This window comes from Lepisma saccharinum, chromosome 15 (assembly GCF_977018435.1).
Source record: "Lepisma saccharinum chromosome 15, izLepSacc3.1, whole genome shotgun sequence".
Lineage (NCBI taxonomy): Eukaryota > Metazoa > Arthropoda > Insecta > Zygentoma > Lepismatidae > Lepisma > Lepisma saccharinum.
The window spans coordinates 38,239,050-38,261,354 of NC_139243.1; the positions used below are offsets into that span (position 1 = coordinate 38,239,050).

Consider the following 22,305-nt stretch of genomic DNA (forward strand, 5'->3'; position numbering starts at 1 on the left):
TTTTTTCCTCATTCTTACTAATCCTTTGCAGTCTGTCTTTGGGCAGTAGGTGCCACACTGCTCAGTCACACTTTGTTATTTGTAAGTCCAGGAGGAAATAGCTATATCTGTGACTGATTGATCTTTACTTTAAGAGTGTAATTAAATGTAAAATCCATAGAGAAGTTCATAATTTAAATAATTAATGTTTAAATTTTTATTAATTTCATAATTTGTACATGATACATGTTTAAATTTTAATTATCAGAATTTGGTCGCTGTTTGTTAGCTATGCGAAGTTGTATATAAAAATATGTGATTGCAAAAATCAATAAAATGTTCCAAATAAAGAGACATATAATAGGAATAAAGATTCTATGAAATAGAACGTCGTGAAGGAGAATTTTCCTAATTGTAAATAGAATAAACTGCTTTAAAACCAATTTCATACCTATCCATTCGGAAAATTATGTTAAATAGGTTCATAGAAATACTAAAAGCAACTGTACTCCTATAATCTGAATTTGTTAGTCTACAGACAATCGTGTATGTATTACTTCTTCGTTAAAATTAATTGACCGAAGTTATTGTAATATACAAAAATGGATTGACTTTCAGAAATTTTATGAACATTTTGTGTATGTAAATAAAATTCCTAAGTGAATTTAGCACTAAAATATGGTAAGACAACTTGTTTGTTATTATATAAATATTGGCTACTAAATATTAGATAAATATTGGCTGTAAAAAAAATCTTTGTGCGAGTGGTAAATTCAATGCATAGATTAATTCATAAGTTTAATTTGAAGAATTATTATGCTAAAATTTTCTCAACGTGAACTTTATTTTTATATGCCTAAAAATTCTTTCTCGTCCTGGCTACGTTAAATTGTAAGAGTCTTCAGTGTGTTTTTGTGACACAGATGTAGCAAGCAAAAGAATTTCCTGACATTGCACTCTCGGAACTACAGTGATGCCAGTTGCTTTGTGTACCATTTGGCAACGTTGAGTCACAATCTTCTGTGATGTCTCGAGAGAAATTGTTTTTCTGAGTGACGAGCTGCTGTGGAAATCGGATAGGTATAAAGGTTGTTTGCCCAGAAAAAGGTGCACAGGTGCGCTTGAAGGAAAAGGGAAAAACGTGCGAGTGGACTTTGAGCTCTGCACATAGTGAGAAACTCTTGCCCTGTGAAAAACAACAGAAGCCACACGCTTGAGAGCAAGGGGGGGGGGGGTGCGGGAGGGGGGAATTTTCATGCTGCAAGCAGGTATTTTCCTGCCGCGTGCAATACGATTGCAGCTGCGGAGGAAAGCTCTCTCGCGGGGAGAGGAAAGGCAAGGGGTAAAGACGGTGTGTGTGCAAGAAGTTTAAACATGCTCTAAAGATTCTGAAGTCAGGAGTGGAAGTTTAAACTGAAGCGTTCGCAGATCTGATTTCCACGCGGCGAGCAACGTGGACTCTGTTCCGTCACCCTTTAGATTACCAAGCCGATAGACAATAATTAAGGAAATGATTTTAACGGAATCTTTTAATCAGACCGATTAACATAACACATATGATTAGTAAAGCTTATTTTTATCTCTTTGAGGTTGAAGTTACCATCACTTTCATCTCTTTCATCCATGTTGACAGCCATATCCTCGTAATGATTGCCATTCTCTGATGATGGAACTTCATTACCAACGGTGTTTAGTGGAAAACTATCCTGAATTTCACTATTATTAGTATTATCATTATTATTAGCGGTTTTCATACGTTTACAGTAAAATACCATATTAAATCACTAGTAACAGACATATGAAAATTAAACTTGTAATTATTACATGAAGGTAAAAAAAATAATTCTCGTAGCGTATCTATAAATGAGTTCACTTTAACTTTTATGAAAAAAGAAATTAAAATTATCAGGACTTTTAATACTTGCATTATTATTATTATTATTAAAGTAAATAGGATCTTGAGTTAACTACTTGATATATTGCTTATTTATTTTGTAATTTTACTATTTCCAGTATATTAATGACTTATTAATTAAGTCAAAATATTTAAATATTCTTTTTCCTCTTTTTTCACGTTTGTTGTGCAGGAGTAAGATAATAAAACTTAAGCTCAGTCCCAATTTCTCTGAAACAACATAAATGTATCAATTTAATGTGAAATATTTTGCCTAACTTGTACCTAACAGTACTAAAATTCCTTGCGGAGAATTTAATTCTCACTTTTTGTTTACAATTAATGTGCTTCTACATTTCTAAAGCTTATTGTAGCCTACTCGATTTAGTGCTGTCGATAACAGTACTTGAATTGGTTTTCGAATCTCGTGCACAGAGAAGAAAATTTCTTTGCATGAAGGTAAGAAAATTTCATTGCATGGCCATGAATCTTCCTCTTCTTCATTGTGTCTTCTTTTATTGCTTCTTCTTCATTGTTTGATGCTATATCTTGACTTTCTTGCGGCATTATCTTTAATTCTTAGTAGCTTCTTGGCTTCTTCGTTGCTTCTTATTCTTCTTCTTCATGAACGCCTCTTCTTTTCTCTTCTTCTCCGTTGTTTGGATTTCTTCTTTGTCTCTTCTTTACTTTTAGGAATTTTAGTGTGTGTGTGGGGCATACACTTACGTATCCCCGTGTTAGGCAAGATTTTATCACATAGAAATGGGTTTTACTTTACGATTTAGCGGTTATCCGCTTACTTCATGTATAAATGGAAACTTTATGACTTTCGGCTCTTCTTATTGTTCTGTTCCAGTTTCAGGTTCCTGTTGCTCCTCCTGCTCAACATTGTACTCATTAACACTGTCATCGTCGGAAGGGAAGCATTTCTTGAGTATGCTGACTGTAATCGAATCTACAACGGTCTTTTTTCATGTGTTCTGGAATTGAACCTTCTATTTATTGGGGTTTTCTTGTTGAATAATCGTACCTGGGCCTTTAAAGATACCACTGAAACATTTAGCCATATTTATCTTCTGTTTGGGGCCAAAAATAAAGACCAAATCGGCAGATTTAAATTGAACTGATTGATGTCACCGGTCGTAGTACTTTTTTACTTCATATTGCTTTTCCAGTTTTCAGCAGCAGCCAACCATGCCTTTTCCAATACCTGGAATCTGGTTGCGTTGTTTACATCTTTACAGGGTGAAAGATGTAGTTGGCTCTCCCATGAAAGCCTTGGTTCATATCCATGAGGTAAAAAGAAAGGTGAATACCTTAAATTCTAGTTTTTATTTATATTATACGACCCACTGCAGGCTGAAGAAAGCGATGCCAGTTGGTATGTGAACTGCAAACGAACTTCTTCATGATCATCTGTAAGATCCCATGCAGTTTCTCAGAAAGACCGATGGAATTATGGTCCTGGGCTGGTGCAAACTTTAATTTTATTCCAATACGATCATTCAGTTTCTGAAATAAACGGTATTTGAAAGAAGCTGCTTGATCTGTATAGATTTGCGTCAGAACACCATGGCGTAAGATTACTTGTTCGTATAGAAAATCTGTTGCTGTGGCTGCCGTAGTATCTCCTATAGTTTGCGCTATCAAATATCTTGTGGAAAAATCACTGGCGGCAATTATGTACCGATGTTCGCAGACTTCCACTGGCTGGATACGGACCTGAAAAATCCAGTGCTATGCATTCGAATGGTTTCTTGGATTCATGAGTCAACAGTTCTCCTTGTGGCAAACCTCTCACTTTTTTATGCTGTTGACATACAAGGCATTCCCTGACCTTCTTTTGAATGAAATTCTTCATGTAAGGAAAATAAATTCTGTTTAAGGCATTATTGTATGTCTTCGTGAATCCAAAATGAGCACCTCCTGTTGGAAGACTGTGCAAGGATTCGATCACTGTGGTGCGTAATGATTTTGGGATACACAACAATTTCTTGCTCCCAGCGGCCATTTTATGTTGTTTGTACAACAAACCATTATCAATGACATAATAACAGGCTTGTCGTTGAAGGGAGAGGTTGGGCAGGTCGTTGCTGCCCTCTTCATCCTTTCCTTCCAAGACATTAATGATCTGGCCGAAAAATGAGTCTTCCCTCTGGTGTGTCGAGTAGCAACGTCCGAGGTTCTGGCAACTCCAAGTCTTCCTTTTCAGGGCTATTCGTCATTTCCCTTGGGATCGCGTCAGCGATATTCTGTGTTGTTTTACAATGAATAGGCGTAAAACTGTATTCTTCGAGCGATGACATCCAACGAAAAAGCTTCAACGATAACCGCTTAGCTGCCTTCATGAAGGTGATCGATCGGTGTACACATTGAAATGACGCCCGAGGACATAGAATCGGAAGGATTTCAGAGTGTATAAAATCGCAAGTAGCTCCTACTCGATGGTGAACAGTCATTTCTCTGCATCTGTTAATACTTGGGAGCAATAGGACACTGGTAACAATTCACCAATTGCATTGGGTTGGAGCAACACGCCTCCGATAGCCTTATTGCTGGCATCTGTATAAACTCTTGCCTCTTTCTGAGGATTGTACGGTTGCAAAAACGGAGCGGTAATAAGAGCTTGTTTCAATTTTTCGAAAAGCTGCTTGCTGCTCTTCCTTCCAGACGAACTTCTTGCCTTTGCAAATGAGTTGTAATGGCATAGCTATGTCTGAGTATAATTTTATGTACCGATGAACATACGAAGTTAAACCCAAAAAAGACCTAATTTGCTTGATAGTGGTGGGAATCCTGTAATTTTTGATAGAAGATATAATCCTGTCACTCAAATGGTATCCGAAATGGCCCACATGGTGACCTAGGGCTAATACCTCGAAATAACCTCACTTGCACTTCTCCGGAGCAAGCTTGAGCCATGAGTGTTGTAAACATGGCAACATACGTTCCATAGTTGTCAGCATTTCTTCAAAAGTGTTGCCAAAACAGAATAAATCATTGATGTAATGGCCAAAGTGGTTACTGTCTAAGCCAGAGCAAGCCATCTGTATACAACGGGTCATCGCTGCTTGTGACATCACTAGTCCCATTGGGGTGACCTCCATCTGATACTGTCCTAACCATGTTATGTAGTATTTCATTGATATTACTCAGACTGAAAACGTCGAACACAGTCCGTGAATTAAGTACCCTGTAATTTTGGACTAGTCTATAACTACTGCTTTTCTTCTTTACAAGAATAATTGGGGAGTTAAATGGAGAGTTGGCATGACTAATTACTCCTTGACACAATACAGTGTCAATTTGATCCCTCCCGGGTTCGAATCCCGGTCGGGCTTGATTGTTTGTGAATGTCCATTCATCAATTTCATCATTTCATCACTCATCCCCATCTTCGCAAATTAGCCAAGAGGCACAAAACGTGAAGTAAAATAAACTAAATCAATCAATCAATCAATCAATTTGATCCCTAATTTCTGTCTGTAAGTGGACCGGAATAGGATAAGCTGGTAAATGAAATTCAGTCGTCTTTTAGCCTAATCTTATGGTCGTAGTTCGTGGCTCTGCCTATGTCATCTTTAGACCAAGCAAAAACATGTGAATATTTAGTCAAAACTGCTAATAACTGTTCCGTTTCATGAGCCTCTAATTGAGATTTTATGTCAAATTTATTTGTGTCTGGGATTGCGTTCTCGGATACTTCTGTGGTGAAAACGTGTGCATTTTGGGTATGTTCACCATTACATTCTCTCTTATTTTCATCCTTGTTTAAACTTTTCCATGATTCAGCCCATCCAATACGAGTTCCCTTTTTTATGATGACATTGTAATTTAGAGGGTTGGTAATCCAAATGAGGTTCAAATCTGGGTTCAAAATAGCTTGTGGAATCATTAATCCCGTTCTTTGTTCTGAAATTGTGAGTCCGGCTCCAAAAGATTCATAGACTTATCTGAAGTGTTGACTAATTTTACTGGAATGCATAAGTGACATCTACTTTTAACTCTTATTTTCTTGGGAGCAATAAATTCAGGCTCTAACATGTTCTTAATCAAATTAACTACTTTGAACATTGAAAGTTTTCTTATGTTCAGTTTTAATGTGGTTCCGCGGAGGAGTTCCAAATCTATGTAAAGTGAGACGACTAGCCTCGAAATCTAATTTTGCCTTTTGACTTTTAAGAAAGTCGTTGCCAAGGATCGTTTAGTGAGAAAAATTTGGAATAACACGAAACAGATGTTTAAACATATGGCCGTTAATAGAAAATGTCAATAAAACAATTTATTTTATGACAAGTTGATTGTCAGACAGGCCCCTGATTACTGCGTTGATTTTAAATCTCTTGGCACTAGGTGGTATTCCCTGGTGTCCGGTTACAGACACTTGAGAACCTGAATCTACAAGGAACTTTTGATGTTTTCATCTATTTTCACATTAATAAAAATAAGTTCTTCATTCGGAAAAGTGGAGACCTTTATCTGTTTGCTAGGCACATCTACACATACGTCTCAGTTATGTGTAGCTAACACTCGTTTAAATCCTGTCTATTCGTATGGCAATCACAAGAATCGTGATTGGGAAAATTACAAATCTCACAGTTTACGCTAGGGCGTCTGTCTCTCTGCTTAGGTCTACTAACTCTTAAAGAGGAGGGGGAAGAAAGATAAGATTGGCCCCTGTAATTTCAACCATGCCATTGACCTCTATGAGAATTATTAAACTGCCTGTTATTACCCTGAAAATTTTGTCTAAAGTTTCTTCCTCTATGTGACTGTCCTCTAAAGTTATTATATGAACTTCTACAAAAATTTCCTCTATAATTATTATTTCTTGGAGCAGAGAGTGATGGGTTGGTGTGTGAACCTTGCTTTTGGTGTTCTAACACCTCATTAACTTTGAGTGCTAACTCTGAAAATTTTTATCAAGCCCTGTCTCTTGTGGCTGAGGTTTCGGGTTCGAAACTTAGGTGTTATTGGCAACTAACTGATCGAGACGATCCTGCATAGCCTTGAATCGTAACTCACAATCTACATTAGATTGGGTGAGTGCTGACTCGCTGGTCCCAGCAGCCTTGTTTTGTAACAAGACCAGGTGCTGACCTTGCAAATTCCCTTCACTCGAAAAAGAGAACAATGCCTCCTTCCGAGCCTCGCCTACCAATGCTTGATATTTGCATTTACGCACTAGGTATTGCAATTTTTCAAACTTTTTCAAATCCTGTAAAAGTTCAGGCAGAGACCCATACTCTCGGTTATATATTTCCTTAATATATTCTGGGAGTAAACCTTGTGAAATGTTTTTAAGTTGTTTTTGCACTGACATGTTTGGGTCTAATTTAAGTAGCAAAAGTTGTTTGACACTTACATACGTGGACACGGGTTCGGTCTCTCAGTGAAACCAATAACGATTCTGATCTTCAAGTTGAATTTTATCTAGAGAGCCCATGAATTCATCCATTAGCCCTTTCCGTAGTGTTGCGTAATTAGCCTCTCTGTTTTCGGGGTTCTGAGTCCACGATTCATGCCATTTGAGGGCCGGGCCAAGAAGCAACGCCGGAAGAACTTGTTTTTTCTTGGCCTCATCCCAATCGTTCAAAATGGACAGACTGTCGAACTTATCTAAAAATTTTGAAACATCCTCACCAGCTATTCCCTGAAATTGCATACCGTCAAGCACAGCAAAGCTAAACTTTTCCATTTTGCGGGTTGGTTGTAGATTAGCCTTCACTGCAATTTCTTTTAAATGGTGGCGAGTTAAAATCTGACTACAAAGTGCCGTTGAAACTGCAATGGGTTCATTATCATTGAAATTCACAGTCCTTTCCGCTAAATTGATAAGCTGATCAAGAGTTTCGTCTAATTCGTCAAAATAAACTCTCGAAATTTATCATGGCAAATTTTCCCGTTAGCTTGTTTAAAACCTGAATTTCGCGTGTCAACGCTATGGATTCTATAATTTAAACTTTTGCAAAACATGAATACCTAATAATGACAAAAGTAAGCAAACAAAAAAAAAAAAAAATGTGAAAGTGCCAAGGGGGGGTTAATGAAATCCACTATGTATAAAACCAATTTTCTCATCACATTTTCGAAAAATGGATGAGAAGCCCACGTAATCCACCACGTATCGTTCCCTTAGGAATGCGGGGATCTTAACCCGGGACCATTAGATGTCCCCCCAGTAGCGATAGCATCATGCATCACAGGCACTCGCTTGGCGAATAACTCTTATGCAAGAGGTTGTACTCAAATAGCAGTGAATGGCAATGAACACTCAATACACACAATATTGGATATTAGGTCACACTACATTGATTGATTGATTGATTGAATTGGTGTTTTAAGTCCACTTTATGCACAGTAAGGCTAATCGGGAATGGACCTACAGTTTAAAGTGGGATCCGAACCACTTGCACCTCCACCGGGTATCGAACCCAGGACCCCTTGATTACAAGGCGACGACGCTACCACTGTGCCATCGGCGAGGGCTAGGTCACACTACGATTGTATCAGCATGATGTTAGGAAAATACCTGTATTCAACCAGAATCTGTAGATCTCCGATGTTTCGCAGTAACGTGGAAGAACGTAGGCTTGTCCTTTGAGTCGAGATATAGGTAGAGAGTAATAACTTCTCTACTCCTGGTGACGGACCATCATCGGCCCTATAGCTTGATGTACCAAGACTGATTTCTCCCTTTCGTAGTACGTATCTTGTTTCTGACCTCATCTGATCCCATCTATCAGAATACACCCCATTTTATTTTCCAAGGATTGCTGTCGTAAATACCAGGTTCATGCGCTTCTTTATTTCCTGAAAGTTGTTTGTTACCTGGTGGCCTACTAAGATTGAGGTAACGCCTTTACTCAGCAATACTTGGAGTTCCTAGCGACTGCTTTCTGGCTGTGATTCTGATAATTGAGAATCGAGAGTAATTACCTTTGTTCTTAATAAAGTATATGGTATCATAGAGAAATTATACGTTATGTCAACCAGGAAACCTGTTACATGCTGGACTATTTGTTATGGATTGACCCCCCATTGGTTTATCACTAGCAGGGGTGCCCGCCCACAGGGGAGGGGGGTGATGGTGCAGGCTGCGTCATCGAGATTTTTTGGGGGGATTCTTTCAGTGGCGTAGCGTGATTCTATGAAAGGTGTAAGGCTTCCTTAGATAAACCTGATCTGAATATTGGATAAAGAAAACCCAAAGATATCTTAACTAAATAGAATCTATTTGAATGTAAGTCATGCATGGGCATACTCAATTTCAAACATAAAATGCACACACTCTATGTTAACAATAAATGCATATGTATGTATTACTTAATGAAAATTCTCATTTATACTGTAACTCGATCCTACGATCCTTTAGTCTGAACACCTCAATCACGTCGTCGTAGAATCGGGAGTTTCTGGTCAATGTCTTTAGCAGCTCCTTTTCAATGGATATCAGTCCCAAGTCAGATTTCCTTGCCTGAGTCTGTGTGCTGCGTTGAAATGTGTGAATCCTCTTCAGTGCAGAAAACTACTTTTCCACCGACGAGCTTGAGGCAGGAACAGTGAGGAAGAATTCTGTTAGTTTGTACACTTGTTCAACAGCTTCATTCAAATGGGTAGTACGCAGGTACTCATGAAGTTCAAACACACTCTTTACTCGATATTCGGCTTCAGAATAAATTACCTATAGCTCAACTTTCAACTGGTAGCAATTGACAAATTTCGCATACAGCTTAGTTAAGCACACAAACTCTTCTTCTGGAAAGGCCATGTCATATTTTTATTCTTGTTATTCTTTTTCTTTCACTAAAAAACCATTTGTGGGAAAGATACAATTTGCAAATGCAAATGCATTCGAAAATATTACTCATTATCATGGTTACGATATTTGCGCACATTTTGAAAAGCATATCAAGCAACTTAGACAAAGGAAAAGGTAAAAAAAAATCTGTAAATCATAATGCTAAGTATTACGTGCATGCTTTTAACGTGACGGGCAACTGGGATGCACACCACTAACTTTGCGGGCGCTGCCGGATCTAGAATTGCCAGACATTCCTCTTTTATCTTTAACTTCGCTGCTTCTAATGAAGGTAATATCCAACATTAAACCATCTCTTTGTGAACTTAATAGTTAGTTTACACATTTAAAATTACACCCGTTTTGTTAGCTACACCGCCCGTCAAGCATTGTTGAAACAACACGGGAGTAGATTTTCTTGGTTCTCTTCTGATATGTCCAGTCAGTAGGAAGAGAGGTCTGGGAGCACCCAGGAGACTTGGGCTTGGGTCGCCACGACCTAAGGGTAGCACACCAAGCTCTTATGGGGCAGACCAGGTAGGTAGGTAATCTGCTTTTCTTATTCTCCTCCTTCCTTCTCAAGAATTAGCTATTGGATCCCGGTAGGGAAAACATCCAGACTAGATCTGGGAACCAGGTCTTTCCCAGCCGGCATCTGGCAGTCAACTGAGCTCCGGGCCCTCGCTGCATTGTTTATATACTGTTTGGTGGCAGCACTGAGGTGGGTGGAGAAGATTGGAACTAAGCCGGCTGCAGCGTTGCAAACTCCCTTCAATTCACGAGATGCAACTCATGAGTTATAAATTATCAAGTGTTGCATTGTAAAAACCACTAGCATGTGGCGATATAAACTTAACATTTGTGTATTAAACTAAAAACGTTACATTAAAGAATTTACAAGACAAAGAGATTCGACAATGCAAGTTACATATTAAACAATAATTACTGCACAAAAGATAACTGAATGCGTAAGCAACGCAGGGCATTTAGCATGCTTTCTTTAACCAAAAACTTGTGTGCCACAACAATATGTGTTTCATGCTTAACAACAATGCACTCAAAATTAGATAAAAGATAAATCAAAAGCTTAGGCCTCTCAGGGCATTTCGCAAGCATTAATAATTATATATTAAAGAATATGACTATCACGCAGGATCGCTAAATGTGATGACCACGCAGGGTTGTTACATCCTAATTATTACGTATTCATCCAAACTATTTTTGGGGGATTATGATGAACAATTTTAGGGGCAGTCTTGAGTGACGGGCACTCCTGTTTAGGAAGGAGGGGCAGATCAAGTACAGTGTTCAGTAAAGCTAAGAAAAAGTTACTTTTGGTAGACACGCTGTAGTAATGGACATTTCCACTATGACATGAAAAACGTTTTTAATATATTCATTTTACTAATAATGTGCAAAATATCTCGACGATATTTGTTTTGGTTCTTAAGATACATGCCTTCAAACACTGCTGAAATTCACCTAATACGTCACAGATTTGAAAACGTCCTCTGCACAGACTAGACAGGCCTGACGTCATCCTTTAGAAATGTGTGCTGGCAGGGCTTCTGCTCGTCCTGTAAACTAGCATGGGCCGTGCAAGCGACAGTCATTTCTTACTGCGTAAAACAAACAAGTATCTAATTATAACTTCCAGTGCAAAAATAATGTGTGCTCCATTTGTTGGATATGAATTATAATAACAGTATAGCAGTATTTACTATAATTTAGCCACACCTGAGAGGGTTTTCATTAGGCTGACAAAGCAATACTGGTAAGGTAACAGTCAATGGCTGAACATGTGAACAGCCTTGTTTATTGCCAATACATAGGTTCTGACTGGCAAGAAATTATTGTTACAAAAATGTCTTTTCTGGAATTACAATTATTTTCATCATATTTTCTTCCCAATTTTTAAAATAACAATACGTTTAGACAGGGTGCGAAATCACTGCAGATTTGTGGGGGAAGCAGCAGACAGTCACACACACACACTATATACCTATATATATATATATATATATATATATATATATATATATATATATATATATATATATACACACACACACACACACATATAATGTCATTAAATAAGTGTCAATTACTAAATAATGAAATTAAATTATACAATATATTATATCGACAGTCCTGCATTCAAAATGTAATTGCAAATTGAAGATTTTGTAGCTACTACTGATGCTATGAACAATGATTTGCCTAAGGAGGGGGGACAAAAATTAAGAGACATTAAGAGAAGATAATACTTTCCTGTATAAAATACACATATAAATGCTAATACGTGTTTTATTAATATATTTATATACTTCACGGTTGCTAACGAAAGCCCATGAAAAATGGAGAAGAAATAACACGTCGGTCTTATTTCTGTGTTCTGGGTATAGCTGTGTTCAGTGTCTTTAGAGATGAGGCTCTTTGATGTCCGTTCCTTTTGTATGTTTTTGATATTATTCCAGTCAAATATATTCGAATCCCAAATTAATTGTTTATGTTTCTTGTTAGAACAAAAACTCTCCTCCCCGGAAGAGATTGGTGGGGGGAAATCTAAGATAATGATAGAATTGAAGTATAATTCCTGATTTTCAAGGCGAAGTTTCCAAAATTTAAAGGTACAAGCACATCATGTTTTCTCCATTTCAGCCTTATGTATTACCACTTTTCACCACCCACCCAAATACACCCAACACAAATATGTTAAGAACATAAAGAGTCTGTTCGATTCTAACGTGTCCAAAATTTCTAATTCAATTCAATTGAACGGTATATACGTATATATATAAGGTGAGTAGTTTACATTTGCCATATTTGCCATATTTTGCATATTCAGACTAGAAATGCATCTACAAAAACAATTCACAAATGTTACGGGATATTGTAATTTACAAAAAAAGCTGTCATTAGGGCATCTGACTACAGTGTGAGAGACCAGGGTTCGGTACCAGGAGGAAACTCTGGGGGGTAAAAGTGGCCAGGGGTATGGTGCTGATCACATCACGTCCACCATCGGCTGTGATCAAGAAAATGTGGTGCCCTAACTTCACACCCCCTATATGCCTTCATGGGGTGGTGCAAAGCACAGGGGAGCACTTTACTTTTTTACGAAAAATTCTTATTTGTATAACAATTTCACATGTTTTGTTGTTATTTTTCTTTTTTGTTGTTGCTACAGTTTCAGTATAAAATGGTCTTGCAGTACTGAAACTTTAAGTAAATAAATACATTTAAGCCCCTATCACACGGAACTGGATTTCTAGTAGGAACGCTCTAGTTGATGCTGGACTGGCTACCCATTTGCTAGTTTTCGCCTCACACGGTACTTGTTACACCATACTTGTCGATAGTCTTTCGTTCCCATAATGGCGGCCGCGCAAGATGTAAACAACGTATCACTTCACACTTTTAAAATACGATAACTATTCAACCGAGAGGAATATCGCTTCGTATTAAATGGTTTTAGGTAGAGAAGAACGGCGCTGATAAAATACATACTTTACAACGTTTACTATACACGTATGGAAGAATATTTTAGCTTTTTCAATTGTAAACATGCCTTTCGTGTTGTATGCACTCGGAAGCCACAGACAAAAAAAGGCTACTTTACAAACTCACAGATTATCTTCACATGGCCATACATTGCTCTGATTGGCTGTTCCACAGAATCTAGTCGAAGAAGTTAGTAGCAATTAGAACATGTCCTATTCCTCAAAACCAGTCAAGCAGTCAGCCAGGCGGCCATAATTTCTACCTAGAAAGTCAGTTCATCGCCAACTAGGGCATTCCAACTAGAAATCCAGTTCCGTGTGATAGGGGCTTTACATAATGAACTTCAACATACTGTATCTTGCAATATATTTGGTATGTCAGATAGATTGTTCTGCAAAGGACATTAACAAAGTGAATGGATTGAGATAATTCTGTTTTATTTTCTATGCAGCTTTCTATTCTTCTCCTTCCCCGATAAAAATAAAAGCTATACTGTGAAAAACTTGCCTCAGAGCATTAATAAATATGTACAAATTCAATGATAGTTGGATTATTAACCTTTACTTGGCCAATGGGTCACAAGTGACCCATAGAAAATATAGGCGTAGTCAGCATATGGGTCACTGGTGATTAAAAAGTTCATGTGCTTTTAGCACCTTCATACTTGTATGTGAGGTTGTAAATGCTGACATATTTTCAGATAAGATTTTGAAATGTCCTGTCGAAGAAAACCCACTTACCCATGATCCCCTCCCCTCCCCTTCCTTTCCCGTCACGTTTTCGATGCAAGGTTTGACAGCTGGGAAATAAATGCAATTAAATATATGAGATTTTCATGCTTGTTTTCTGCAGCCCAGCTTGGGAAACCCGAGCTATCTTTTGTCAACATGTTGGGTTGTGTGTTCCAATGCTGAAGTTGGTGACGAGAGTCTAAAAATAGAACAAGGGAAGCCAAAATGCACTATCATGCCTGACTGGAACAAAAGGAAATATGTTGGTCACAGCATGCTGCGAAGGAAATGTGGCACCTCTGCTGTCTTTTTTTATGCAATTCTGCCTGCCTCCCCCCCCCCTCCCGTGTAACCAATAGCATACCCAATAGCATCTTTGTGAGTCTCTGAGTAATAATAATTTATTCTCCAATATGCAAATTAGCTATTTTTTGCCAAAATGCAGAATTGTACATATTGCATCATATTTCAGCCTGTATGAGGACTACGGACTTGAAACAAGTTTCACTTTGTTGCAAAAGATCTATTCTTGTAAAACAATGCAAAAGTTTGCACCCTTTTCCCAAAATAGTGGAAGAGGAGGGGGCAAATGCAAGATTTATTTTTTTCATTGAAATTTGGGGACTTATCCCCCTAACCCCCTTTTGCTCACTTGGGCATTCTCAATTGTATACGGTCGCGTGCTCTGATGTTTTTGCTTCCAAACAAAAGTTAGCCGAAGTAGATTGCTCAAATAGTCTCCGAGTAATAAAATTTATTCTCTAATATGCAAAGTAGTTATTTTTTGCCAAAATGCAGATTGTACATATTGCATCATATTTCAGCCTGTATGAGAACTACGGACATGAAACAAGTTTCACTTTGTTGCTAAAGGTTTATTCTTTTAAAACAATGCAAAAGTTTGCGTCCTTTTCCCAAAATAGCAGGATTTTATTTTTTTTTCCATTGAAATTTAGGGACTTAGTCCTCCCCAACCCCATTTTTCTCACTTGGGCACTCTGAATTGTATACGGTCGTGTGCTCCAATGTTTTTTCTTCCAAACAAAAGTTAGCCGAAGTAGATTGCTCAAATAGTCTCAAGAGATATAACGTTTTTCTGAAATAGGTGTAAAAATTTAAAAATCGCATGCAAGAGCCACGGCCAGAGAGGGGTTACTTTCAAAAACCCGCTCGGTGGTGTAAAGGTTAAAAGTTGCAATTTTTCATGTCTACGGAGAAAAATTCAAGCAGAATTCACCCATAATTCCTGGAACCAATATTTCACGCATAATTCCTGGAATTCAAGGAATTCCCGGTGAGTAGCCACCCTGTAAACAAAAGTGGCATTCATGTTTCATTTGCATAATAAATATATAAAATCTATGTTTGTTTGAGAATTGAATAATTAAATCAAAATGAAGTGCGAAAATTGTGAGTCCTATAGTTAAGGTGGTTTGAATTATCTGATGGTTTCTTGGAGGGTTATTATTGAATACCTTGGACTTGAGGTAACCCCAAAGAAAAAGTCAGGAGCCGACAAGTCAGGTGAATGGGCAGGCCACAGAATATCACCGAATCAGCTGATGAGACAACCAGGAAATACAAGTCTACGCAGATCCATAGACACTCTGGCAGTATGGCTTATTGCACCATCTTGCTGGAAGAGTGTTTCTTCATCTGGGTTATAATCATCGAGGGCAGGCAGGAAAAAAGTTACCAACATGTCAGCATAATGGCCAGCGCTTACCCTCAAAATGTTACCATGTTCATTTCGAAAAAGTAGGGGCCGATGATTCCACGAGATGATAAAGCACACCTGCCAGCCATTCCTGAAATATTCTCTTTTGACTACCTCTCGCAACGCCATGGGCGGATTTACTCTGACTCCGACAATGTGCGCAAAACCAAGGATGCCATCTTACTGACACCATATTAAAAAAATGAACATTTTTCAGGTACTCTAGTACTTTCCACTCATGTACAGTACATTCATGTTAAAAAAATAACTAATATTTGCTCTCTCTATTTTATGTGATTTTTTAAAATCTTCCTGTTTGACTGCCTCACCCTGTATTTACACATGCTGTGTAACTTCAAGGAGGGAGGGAGGGAGGGGACGTTGACAGGGGTCATTACCCAAATTTTGGCCCAGCATTCCTAAAAAAAAAAATCAAAGGCAGGAAAAGATGACAAAATGAGGGCTTAATACCAAAATAGTATACATGCCCCTCCCCCCTTTTCAAAAATCCTGGACACGCAACTCTATACATGACTTGATCCCCTCCCCCCCAAAAAAACATCAAATGGTCCAGGAAATTTCGAAGGACTATAAATTCCAAATTAGAGTTGATATTCCAAAAGCACAAAAAAAAAAATATATATATATGGGTTCTTATATTTCTCCAAGGATATCATGTAACAAATTTCATCCTAACCTGACTTGGTGGGGTGGATACTCCTGGACAACCTTGTATGGAATGACCAGTAACCCTGCAGCACTGGTGGCACAATATAGTAAATTATAAGCATGATAACCTGCAAGAAATAAGGTCGAATTTTGAACCTTAGTACTACCATGGGGTCATTCCATGCCAAATCAACAAAGTTCACAACCCGACCATCTCAGAATTTTATGAAACTCTACTATTTGGTAGTCTTCATGAAGATATGAAATCCTGAGAAATTGTAGCTTCCTGCGTGGCGTAGTTATGGAGTTTTGGGGGCTCTAAAATATAAAAAATTGTCGATTTTTAGTCTGCGCTCGAGACTTTCATGGATAATTGCTCTTACCCTAATTGATGTAGAGAGCTGGTTGTAGTCTTGTTTGAAAGGACATGAAATAAGCTTTCCAACGGTGTATCACATTACTATATTTAGAATAAAATCTTTTCAAGGTCATCCACTTTGACCTTTGGACCTTGAACTTTTGAAGATTCATATCTGCGATTTCCTTGGAACTGAAATATATTGTTAACACAAGGTTATACTATAACATACCCAAATTTGAAGTTGGGACGATTATGGGATAATTAAAGAAAAACAATTTAATTAGTATAAGTGTATTTTTTCAGCTGGTCATTTCTAGTGGGAGTTTGCAACACTGTTGTTATTTACTTTTAAGAATAATATGATTATCTACAGTAGTGAAAAATGGACAAGAATTTTTGTTTCCTGAGAAATAACATACATGCACCATAGTTCACAGGCTGTTCTTCAGTATTCAATCATTCATTCAGTCTTTGCATGGCAAGCTGGCTTTCGTCTCTGTTGTTAAAGTGTACATTCTTCTTGTAGCAGTGGAAGGATCCACTTTTGTTAGAACATTGCACGTTGGGACCCAACAAATGTCCAGTTGAACCAAATAGGGACATAAAAATGATCCTGATGGTTCATGAGGTTGAAAAAAGTTAATTTGTAAATCACCGGTGTCTTCAGACACTTTATGAACACACACTAGCCACCAGTTGTTATCATATACACAAGTAAAATATCCAGTAATATCTGTGAATTCTAACGCATTTTAACATATTATGAAATGATGTTCTATAAATTCATCACATGCAGAAAAACATTTCATATGTATGACATCTTTTGTAAAAGGAAGTACTGCATGAACCTTTTTGATTTCTGGAATGGAATTATCTTTAGCAAATCGGTCACACAACATAGAAAAATCATCCTCATGGTAGGCAACATTGATGAAGTTTTTGCAGTTTTTGTAGTGTGCTGCTGCTCCATCAGAAAAGTAAAATATCTTGACCAGGTTGTCAGAACCAAATTTATCCTTCAAAAAATGTAATAAGTACTTTCTGGAGTAAGTGAACTAATGCTTTATCATGCTATCTGATATGACAACCAAATTTTCAGTTATGATTGTCGACGTATTGGGATTTCCATAATAAATAGTGAATGGATATATTGTTGTTGTTGCTTGACCATTGTTCCAATGAAAACCTTGCGAGGCATCTTGCAACACACAGGAGTAATTTTCTGCAAAATCACAAAGTACAATGTAGTGCCTATCAAGAACTGTTTCTTTTAAATGCTTGAGAAATTAAACTTGTTGGCATGAAAGAATTTCCGATCAGGTGCACAATTTTTCGACTAGAATTTCTATGAATTCTGCAGACTTCTTTGATGTTTCAAGTGTTGATGTGTCTGTGGATATCTACTGTTTGTTCCTGCTTTGGTGTTAATTTGCAGGTGATACTTATTAATTTCAAAATGTGGACTGTTCCATGGATCTCAAAATCTTCAAGGCTTTCTAATCTGGATGATGCCACCTCAAATTAGAACTGTCACACTAAACACACTATCTATTCAACATTCTACCACACTTGTTTCAAACAACACTGCTGCACACATTCTTCACTTTCTAGTTGCAGAAGTATTGCAGATTAGCAAGTCTGCAATGTAAGAGTGCAGTGTTGCAAACTCCCACTAGAAATGATCGGCTGAAAAAATACACTTATACTAATTAAATTGTTTTTCTTTAATTATCCCATAATCATCCCAACTTCAAATTTGGTTATGTTATAGTGTAACCTTGTGTCAACAATATATTTCAGTTCCAAGGAAATCGCAGATATGAATCTTCAAAAGTTCAAGGTCCAAAGGTCAAAGTGGATGACCTTGAAAAGATTTTATTCTAAATATAGTGATGTGATACACCGTTGGAAAAGCGTATTTCATGTCCTTTCAAACAAGACTACAACCAGCTCTCTATGTCAGTTAGGGTAAGAGCAATTATCCATGAAAGTCTCGAGCGCAATTTTTTGTATTTTAGAGCCCCCAAAACTCCATAACTACGCCACGCAGGAAGCTACAATTTCTCAGGATTTCATTACTTCATGAAGACTACCAAATAGTATAGTTTCAGAAAAATCCGAGATGGTCGGGTCAGATTTTTTTTTTGGCGTGGAATGAACCCATGCTCACTTTCAATCCTTGTACTAAAATTTCCTTCACCTACCTTTCTCCAGAATCTACCACTTCACCTTCCACCTCATCAGGATTCTCTACAGTATACTTCATGTCTTTATCTTCACTTAAAATTAATTCACCATTGTCACTGTCTTCAGCTGGCATTTTTTCATCAAATTGTCCATGATAACATGGATAAAATCCTTCACTTTTAGGAACATTTTGCCCAATAGGAACTTCCGGAGTTTTGCCTTCAAAGTGCATCCAACTATCACCACTCACACTTTCCACTTTAGAAACTGACATTTCTTTCATGTACTCACTAGATAGTTTGCTGTCAAGAGAAGCATCCTGTATGCGCTGGTTAGATGGTTTGATGTCAACAGAGATATCAACATTGAGAGACTCCTCGAATAATTCTGTTTCAGTCTTCACACATGACTCATCCGGAAACCACACATTCTCCAGAGATGTCTGTTCACAAACTAATGGATCAGCACTTTCTGTTTCAGACTTTATGAGCAATTCCACAGGAGAGAAACCTGTGTCACACACTGGAGCAGCCAAATTTTCTTCACTATCATCAGACCAGGATGCAGAAGCCTTCTGAAATACAAGTACTGTGGATTAAAATCACGATTTTTTATTATTCTATATATAAATCACAGTTCATGATTTAAAAAACATCACACAAACTTCTGCATACTTCATGCCTTAACTTTCTAAAAAAAAAAAAAAAAAAGGATGAGAGGTTTGATACACCCTAGTGGATACAGAGAGAAGACAATTGGCTATTTTAACTGCAGAGTCAAGAATAGGGACCGAGTCAAGAATAGGGACCAGATGTAGCACCTCTTTTGTATGTCAATTGTGACATGCCTATGATAAAAGTTCCCTCTGCATATTGCACTGTGCCATTAAGGAACATTTAGGAGATGTAGGGGGTAGGGCACCACACATTCTCGATCTTGGCCACTTTTAGACATGATGTGATCAGCAACCATTCTCCAGTCACCTTTAGCAGGTACCTATTTATTTGAGGCTTGGTGAACCTCAGAGGTGCTCTGTGCATGGACAAGACCAGAAAAATTCTGACCTCAGATCACCCATCCTAGGAATCAAACCTGTATCTCCCTCATGGCAGTCAGATGTCCTACCTACTAGATCACTACAGCACCACTATGGTTTCTATAAAAAAATTGGATTGGACAGGACATAAAAAGATAGGCAGAATAATTGAAATAATAACACAGAAAATGGTCAGCATGTTCCAAGAGAGCAATCTAACAGTGATAAATAATTTTTTGGTTCATTTTGTCCATGCTGTATCTGATAATTTCATGGTGCTCCAAGTCAGAAAATGCATTGCAGTCATTGCACTTACAGTGTAACATGGAATAAATATTCCTCAGAGGACAGTAGCTAAAGAGCTTAACATGGTGGGTAAAAAAACAAAATTGAGGAACGTAAAAGTATGGTTCCATTCTGTGTGATCCGATTTTCTTACGTAAAATATGCAATATAGTTATGGAAGACCTACTGGGACTAGATATTAAAAGATAAAATGCAGTGTTCTGATCTTCTAAACAAAGGTTTTCATCAGGAAGGTTGTAAAAAAAGAGGATTGTCTTACAAATTAGCCTTTTAACCATCTCATTTTACAGAGTTCTTGATGAACACTCATGTTAGAAGACTGAAAAATGGAATGTGGTGTTTTTTATTACCCAATATTTTATTATGATGAGTGCATTAACACAGAAATTTATCAACAATGTATGGTAAAATATAATGAAACACATGCAACTCTTGCACATTATGTAACTTAATTGAATTTTAAATATTTTTTTAAACATGGCAATATCTTGTTCTGGTTACATATATTCCATTCCTCATGTATGGGTAATTCTATGTCAAATGAACCAGTGCATCAATCTTTGATGTCATGGATTTGACTAAATTTTGGTATACGTGTTTATATCATCTGAGATATAAAAAATATTTTTTTTATTATTTTTAATTTATTGAAATTCGAAAATTAACAAAATTGTCCAAAAACCGCTCATCACTGAAACTTTAAATACAATTTGCAAGAGACCTGTTTCAACTACATGGCTGGGCATGGTCTTATTTTAAATCTTATGAAGAAGGATTTCATTTGACATACAACATGCTTGGTTTTTTACGAAAAACAAATTTGGAAAGGGTTTCAAAATTTTATTTTACAATTTCCAAAAACACGAATTTTCAAAAATTTTACACATATTGGTACACATCTACTGAAGGTTCAGTCAAAATTTCAAGGTGGTATCTCTTTGGTATTGTGAGTGAGAGACAGTTAAAGCTCAAACGTGAGTCATCCTTTACCTGCAGTGACTTGTTTATTCTGCTCCCCTATGCTTCTTTGTCCAACTGGATCATTGTGGTGTAGCTGTCAGAGTGTGTACATCTCAGTTAACTTCTGTGCTGTGAATTGTTTGAAACTTGCTTTATTAGTGTCTTCATTTCAGACTGCTTGATTCACAACACAGTTCTTGTCCATGTTTTCCAAAGAAAGCTTTTAGGTTTCTTGAAAATTGATTGTCTACCAAACTTAGAGAAATTATATTACTTCTCTGATGGTTCAGCAGTGCAATATAAGAACCGCAAAAACTTTGCAAATTTGTGCAACCATCATAGAGATTTTGATGGCATTGCGGCTGAATGGCATTTTTATGCAACAGCACATGGTAACGGAGTGTGTGATGGTGTTGGAGGGACAGTAAACAGGCTGGCAGTCAAAGCTAGTCTCCAGAATCCTCTTTCAAACCAACTATGACACCACTCCAGCTATTTGAGTGGGGAAAGGAGAACATTCCATCTATAACTTTCTTTCATGTGACAAAAGACGAATATTTGGAAGAAGAGTCACTTTTACAGACATGGTTTGGTGAAGCTGTAACTGTAACAGGGACTCAGAGGTTTCATGCATTCATACCAGTAAGCACAGAAAAAGTTGAAGCAAGCCTTTTACTTCAACTTCAACGAAGCATCCTAGTATTCACTTTTCGAAATTGCAATTATGATTTTGATAAATTCAATGAAACTCGGACGTCACTATTTTAAAATGTCCATATATTTTATCACTTATTGATCTACTACTTTCTTTTGTTTTTCGTTGCTATGCTCAAAATATGTATAGAAATTTATACATCGTAATTTCACATTATCAATAATTAATTATACATCTTATTAATTCTACAACGTTTTGGAACATAACAAAATAATAATTGATAACAACATAAATATCATAATGCATGTTAAACACAAAATTAAACAATAAATAATAAATGAAATAAATGAACATCTTTGGGTCAGTCACAATACGCACCCCTTCCGGGTGAAAATTTTCGACTTATTTATGTTCTGTAAATATCGAAAATTTTACATTTAGTTACAAACTTGTAAATATTGCATTTTTAAATTACAACATAATTTTTTTTTCAAACAATATTAAT

The 22,305-nt window shown here is 37.2% G+C and overlaps 1 protein-coding gene across 6 annotated transcripts in view; it reads right to left on the reverse strand.

Moving 5' to 3' along the window:
* LOC145999678 (uncharacterized) overlaps positions 1-22,305 on the reverse strand; it is a 102,002-nt gene that overhangs the window by 57,077 nt on the left and 22,620 nt on the right. For 5 of the 6 annotated variants that reach the window (XM_083136882.1, XM_083136881.1, XM_083136877.1 and 2 more), the window contains exon 3: positions 18,861-19,417. In XM_083136882.1, coding sequence (XP_082993008.1) covers positions 18,861-19,417 — 557 coding nt within the window. The remainder of the gene's footprint in view (positions 1-18,860; positions 19,418-22,305) is intronic. The other variant, XM_083136880.1, reaches the window with a different exon arrangement.